This window comes from Spinacia oleracea, chromosome 2, assembly GCF_020520425.1.
Source record: "Spinacia oleracea cultivar Varoflay chromosome 2, BTI_SOV_V1, whole genome shotgun sequence".
NCBI classification, from domain to species: domain Eukaryota; kingdom Viridiplantae; phylum Streptophyta; class Magnoliopsida; order Caryophyllales; family Amaranthaceae; genus Spinacia; species Spinacia oleracea.
The window spans coordinates 354,844-360,843 of NC_079488.1; the positions used below are offsets into that span (position 1 = coordinate 354,844).

At 40.4% G+C, this 6,000-nt stretch overlaps 2 protein-coding genes across 2 annotated transcripts; both read right to left on the reverse strand.

The window, feature by feature from the left end:
• Positions 1 to 677: 677 nt before the first annotated feature.
• LOC110781262 (uncharacterized) lies at positions 678 to 2,365 on the reverse strand. The gene is made up of 3 exons (XM_056835326.1): positions 2,006 to 2,365; positions 1,547 to 1,895; positions 678 to 1,363 (listed from the first exon to the last, which is right to left on the reverse strand). Exons 1-3 carry the CDS (start codon positions 2,363 to 2,365, stop codon positions 678 to 680), a joined length of 1,395 nt encoding a protein of 464 aa, XP_056691304.1.
• A 51-nt stretch (positions 2,366 to 2,416) lies between these two features.
• On the reverse strand, positions 2,417 to 4,569 carry LOC130466718 (uncharacterized). The gene is made up of 2 exons (XM_056835327.1): positions 4,339 to 4,569; positions 2,417 to 4,115 (listed from the first exon to the last, which is right to left on the reverse strand). The coding sequence occupies exon 2, from the start codon at positions 4,112 to 4,114 to the stop codon at positions 2,417 to 2,419; it is 1,698 nt and encodes a 565-aa protein (XP_056691305.1). The 5' UTR covers position 4,115; positions 4,339 to 4,569.
• Positions 4,570 to 6,000: the final 1,431 nt, after the last annotated feature.

Sequence of the window (6,000 nt, forward strand, 5' to 3'; positions counted from 1 at the left end):
GCAGCAACAACAGAAGCATCAACAACAGAAGCAGCAACAACAGAGCAGCAAGAACAACAACACAGCATGAGTTCTTGTTCCAATACATCATCATCCAATCTGTTTTCATACATACTTGTTCCAAACAAATGTTGTCCTATTTGTTCCAAAAAATGTGCAATAAAAAGCTCCGAGACATCCAAAAATCCACAGAGGCTATATTACAAGTGTGATCCTTGTAACCATTTTATGTGGTGCAAAGGAAGTGTTCTACACCAAAATCAACAACACCAACAGCAACAGAGCAATATAGAGTATGAGGGAACATCGGAAGACAACGACAATATAAGTGACGAACTGAAGAAACTGAAGAAAAGAGTGAAAGAGCTCAAAAAATTCCAAGCTGCAGCAATTAAAATAGGAATTGTAATGTTTTTGTGTCTAATGTTTGTAGTAAAGAAGTAATCAAGACAAACAATGATGGTTGTAATGGCACGAGCACATGAATTTCATTTATCAATAATATGCAAGTCTTTGAACTCGTAACTGAAATAGTTTGTTTCCAAAATAAACCGAACATCAAGTTGTGGGTAGCTTTACAAAAAAATGCCAAAATGTGCCACAACCTAAGTTGTTTTTCAAAATAAACCTAAGCTTTAAAACAGAAATACTAAACTGAATCCTAAGCTTACTTCTAGTTATGCAGCTTTGGACTTCTTGCTGCTCGATGCATTAGATGTTGGAGCCTTCCTCTTCCTAGCACCAGATGTTGATGCACCAGCAGAACCAGCAGCAGCTGCAGCAGATTCTTTCCTCTGTTTTGCAGTGGAACCTCCTTTACAGGTTCTTGAGTTATGCCCAATTTGCTTGCATTTCCCACACTTGACAGTGGTGTTTCTTTTCCCCCTCTTCTTCTCATGAGCACCTCTTCTTCTCTGCTTGGCTGGTCTGCCAGCTGCCCTTCTCATTAGTGGGGGAAGAATCCTAGGTAGCTCAAATGTAGGCCACTGTGTTGAGTCAGGCATGGGGTGAATATGCTCTGAGTATGTGAGCTTATAGGCTGCCCCTTTGAAGTAAGGAGAAACAAAATCTGTAGGATTGAGTCTTTGATGGTATATTACCCTAATAGCATGCTTGCAAGGTATACCACACCCTTGCCATTTCCCACAACCACAAACTCTAGCAGCAAGCCTAATAGGGAACTTCACATGACCATCTAAAACCTCAAATTCACCCCCCCCAGCATTAGTTGCATAACAGAACCTCGAGTCAGCACTCCTCTCTTCAAGCTCCTTAGTAGCATATGGCGTCAATTGATCGGGTCCAATGTCAACAGCTTTATCAAATCTGGCCCCGATCTTCGTCATGCACCAAGACCTTATTTCTAACATAACAGAATACAATAATTGGCATCACACATTTTAATGCAAAATAAATACCCGACTCGGAAACTTGAACACATACCCGACTCGGACACTTGAACACAAACCCGACTCGGACACTTGAATACAAACCTAAATAAATAAGTTCCAATGACACAAAAATAGGATAAAATGTAAAGGATTACCTTCAAGAAGTGACAAAACAGGAAGATCCCTAAAGGGTTTGGTACACGCGTTGAAGGATTCCACAAAGTTGGTGGTGTTGTGATCACAAGTGACCCCAACATCAAACTTGTGTCTGGACCACTGTTCAGGCACTTTGTCAAGATATCCCACTGCTTCTGGGATGAGTTTGCCAATCTTTTCCATGGCTTTGTTGAAGACATATGGATTGTATGCATCAGCAGCAACCCAGAACAAGTCATGGAAGGCTGTGCCACTGTATCCAGCTTGTCTGCAGTTGGTATACAGATGCTGAGCACAGACCCTCCTGACTGCTTTGGGGAAAACATCATACAAAGCAGATTCTACTCCCTGCATAACACAATTCCAAGTTTCAATAACTAGGGAAGTGAACCAGAAAACTGAAAAAAATATAAACAATACTACAAATAATAAAAACCAAGAAAGGGAGGAGTAATTACCCTCATTCTGTCACTAATAAAAGTCCAGTCATCCCTCTGGCACCCATGTTGAACAAACAAAGCCTTCAAACTTCTGAAAAAATAGGACCATGTGTCCATACTCTCCGTACTCACAATGCTATAGGCTAATGGAAAAATCTCATTATTCCCATCGATAGCAACTGCAGTGAGGAGAATTCCCTTATAGTATCCACTCAAATGTGCACCATCAATGCCTACGATAGGCCTACAACCTCTTAAGAAACCCCTAACTTGTGCAGCAAAGGAGAAAAAGCAAGCCTTGAAACGGGGTGTCACGTTACCAGAATCTGCAGTCCAAGTGACCAAGGCATAACTCCCCGGATTGGTAGATTTGATCATTTCAGCATAGGATGGTAAAAGGGCATATGACTCATCAAAACCTCCATAAATTTACTGCCTCCCGAGGCTTCTCACCTTGTACATCAACCTCTGTTTCACTTGTACCCTATAAATCCCCAATGCCTTTCTTTGAAGTGTCTTAATTGGGATTTCTGGATTTGCTTCAATGTCAGGAAGTAGTTTGGTGCATAGCCACTGAGATGTCACCATGGGATTCTCCTCAAGTCTCCCACAAGACTTGTGCTCACTGACAAGAGTTTTAATGGCCCAACTGACCCCATCCAACAACACACAGGCATGGATCCTCCAATTGCATGACTCAACCAGACACATTGCAGTGAATCTGGTTGTATCGGCCTTTTCAACACTCACAGCAAATCCCTCTTGAATACAGAAGTCTCTGAAGACCTCCATGAAGTGTGTCTTGCTTTGGAATATCATCCATGGTTGCAACTTGATAGTCCCCCATGGCATGCTTCCCACAACTTTCCCATTTGCATACAAATTATCCAGCTTATTACTCCCATCTAAATGATCCTCAAAACTTCTCTCAGAAATTACCTCCTTAAGAACATCTTGTTCTTCATCTTCTTCAATTTCTTCGTCAATGAAATCGTCGGAGTTGAAACCAGTTTCACTATCACTCTCACTCTCCTCAAAATTTTCATCATCACTCTCATCATCCCATTGCTCCTCTTCCTCCACATTGTATGCAGTGGGTTTCCTCACCCTTGAACCAGCAGGCCTTCCCCCCCTCTTCTTAGGAACAAACTCACCCGTCTTCTTAGCATGACTTCTGGAAATTCTGAAACCCCTCCCTTTGTTTAACTCAGCCCTGTTAGGAGGGGGTGTCTGATCTGGCTGGTGTTCTGTTTGATGTTGTTGCTGCTGTTCTGTGGGTTGGTGTTGCTGTTGTTCTGTTTGTTGTTGTTGTTGATGTTCTGTTTGTTGTTGTTGCTGATGTTCTGTCTGTTGTTGTTGTTGCTGTGGTTGTGTCTGTGGTGAGGTTGGTGGTGGTGAGGGACTTCTTGGTGGTGGTGATGGATTATTTGGTGGTGGTGAGGGACTTCTTGGTGGTGGTGATGGATTATTTGGTGGTGGTGAGGGCTCTCTTGGTGGTGATGGAACATTTGGTGGTGGTGAGGGCTCTCTTGGTGGTGGTGAAGGCTCTTTTTGTGTATTTGGTGGTTGGGAACCTCCCGGGGAAAGGCAGTCAGCATGTTGTGAGCTGTAAACACGTACGTACTCTACGCTTAAATCCTCAACATCATACACAGGCACCTCAACTGCCACTGTGTTTGCCAATTGCTCCTCCAAATCCCTTTGAATCTCAGCCTCCCTTTCTAACCTTCTCCTTTCCTCTTCCCTCTCCCTCTCAAACTCCTCAGCTTTCCTTCTAAGTTCTGCAGCCTTCCTTTCCTTCCTATCCTTCCTTTTCTTAACTGCAGTCCTAAATTGGATTGAAGTTTCCTTCTCATTTGCCTTCTCTATCCATATTTCCACAGTATCTGTGCGCTTAAATAAACCCCACATGCCCATCAAACCAACATCATTCAACATTTCTACTCTTTTATTCGTACTAGGATTAACATAAAACAATCTAAATAAATCGGGAATCAGAACATCTTGCTTAATAGAATCATCAAACAAGTCATCAACCAAATCCATGTAGTTCGTTTCATCAGTATCTTGTACCCTCACATCAAAATTCCGATCATTATAATGACATAACAACCAAATTGCGACCATCCTATACAAACAATAAACACAACACAAAAATTCAAATTAATGAACTAAATCATTAGGCAAAACAACAAAGCACAACCAGACACTATGTTTTACCATTAACACCCCAAAATTCAAGTTAACCCATCTCATGGAAAAATCACGATTTTAGCAAAACCCTAACCCTAATCAAAGCAAAATTCGCAAAAAATAGCACCAAGAACAAGAAACGAATTGAGTGAACTAACCTTGACACAATTTTGATGAAGTTGAAGCCACAAATTCCAGTCCTTTGCTCTCCTTGCACCCACTTTTGTAGGACTCGCGAAAACTGCAGATTTTTGGACCAAATTGTCGATCTTTTCGTGGGGATTTACTTCGACTAACTATTGCGAGTTGTTTTACACAAATCCCAGCGAATTTCGATCTTTCTCTCTCTTTGGTTTGGTACTCAAGTGCTCTCTAATTGTGTAAGAGAACAGAGAGAAATGTCGAGGAAGAAGTTGGGAAGTTAGGTTTTGAATTTTTTTTTTTTCTTTTTTTTCTTTTTTGATATGGCGCCAGAAAGGACAAGTAAGGGCAACAAGATAAAAACATGGTAACGGAGGGTTAACGTCCGTCAGACAAAAGGGCATTTAATGATATTATTGCATACGTCAGGGGTGTTTGGTGCATTTTGGAAAGTTTAGGGGTATTTGGTGCATTAAAGTAAACCTCAGGGGCATTTGGTGAAAAATCCGATAAATTATTGGTGACTGGGATTAGATGACTGAGCAGCAGTTTAAGGACTGAGATTGTTTGTCAAAATGATATACGTATTCATATACTTTAAAATACGTATTACCATTTCATTGAAATTGGATGGAATTGAAGAGGTAAGAGAGAGAAAGCTCCCCTGTATTACCTAGCTTTCTACTCCACTGCCATCTCCGTCACTGTTCCGCCACCAGCACCGAGCTAGCTCAGCAAATCGCAGTGCTGATTTCCTGAAAAGGGAGGAGAGTAAAACCTTGAAGAAAGAAGATTGCGAGAATTTTTTAAAAGCTTGAAGGTAATTTTGCATTCCAATTGAAATTGAGTTAATTTATAGAAATTCTAGGGTTAATGCATTCAGTTAAGGTCCAACATTAGAGAAGTTCATGTGATTTTAGAAAAAAAAATCTTGTTTTTTTTTTCTGCATTTAGGTGGTTAAATATGAATTTTTTAGGCATAATTTTGCATGTGGTTGGTTTGATTTGAATTTAAGCGTCTTTGTGTCAATTTCGTGTTATATGTTGGGATTTTTTGCATAGAGTTTTGAGGTAAATATTGGATTTTTTGGGTAAATTTGTTTTATTGGAAATCGTTGCTGTGATTTTATGTTATTTTTGTCTAGAATTGTGATTAATTTAGCCCGGGTTGTGTAGCATTACATTAGAATACATAAGAAACTTACTGAATTGCTTGGTGTGTCTTAATAACATCACTCATGAATCTCATGAACAAACAACCTCGTTTAGCTTCTGTTGTTGTTGCAGAGGATTCAAACAGACAGCCTTTACAACCTATGAAGCCAGGCTGGGATGTCTGCGGACAAAATCCCGTGAATCCTGTCTACAGTTTAGAACCTTCTTCAATATGGGGGGGACTATGGGGCATATACTATTTCTCCATATTACCGTAATCTTTGAGGACTCTAATGTTTACGACATCATATCTGCATATCATGGATTGGTTTGTTGTTAGGGTTGTAGCGTATTTGTAGATAGTCTCTAACTCTATTACCACAGTGTCAACTACAACACTGGCTTTGGTGCTCGTCGATCTTAATTAAGTATGAGTTTATAGTGAAGGAAATAATGCCCTTGGTCCAAGTATGCATTCAATGTTAAGTCTAATAAATGCGGTTCAGTATTAATTAACAAGTTAA

Bases quoted from the DNA above. Each gene is read 5' to 3' on its own strand.
- LOC130466718 (XM_056835327.1), bottom strand. From the start codon at position 4,114: ATGGTCGCAATTTGGTTGTTATGTCATTATAATGATCGGAATTTTGAT.
- LOC110781262 (XM_056835326.1), bottom strand. From the start codon at position 2,365: ATGATCAAATCTACCAATCCGGGGAGTTATGCCTTGGTCACTTGGACT. The intron at 1,896-2,005 runs GTAATTACTCCT...TGTGTTATGCAG, and splicing joins TTATTAGTGACAGAATGAGG to GGAGTAGAATCTGCTTTGTA. The intron at 1,364-1,546 runs GTAATCCTTTAC...CTGTTATGTTAG, and splicing joins TGTTTTGTCACTTCTTGAAG to AAATAAGGTCTTGGTGCATG.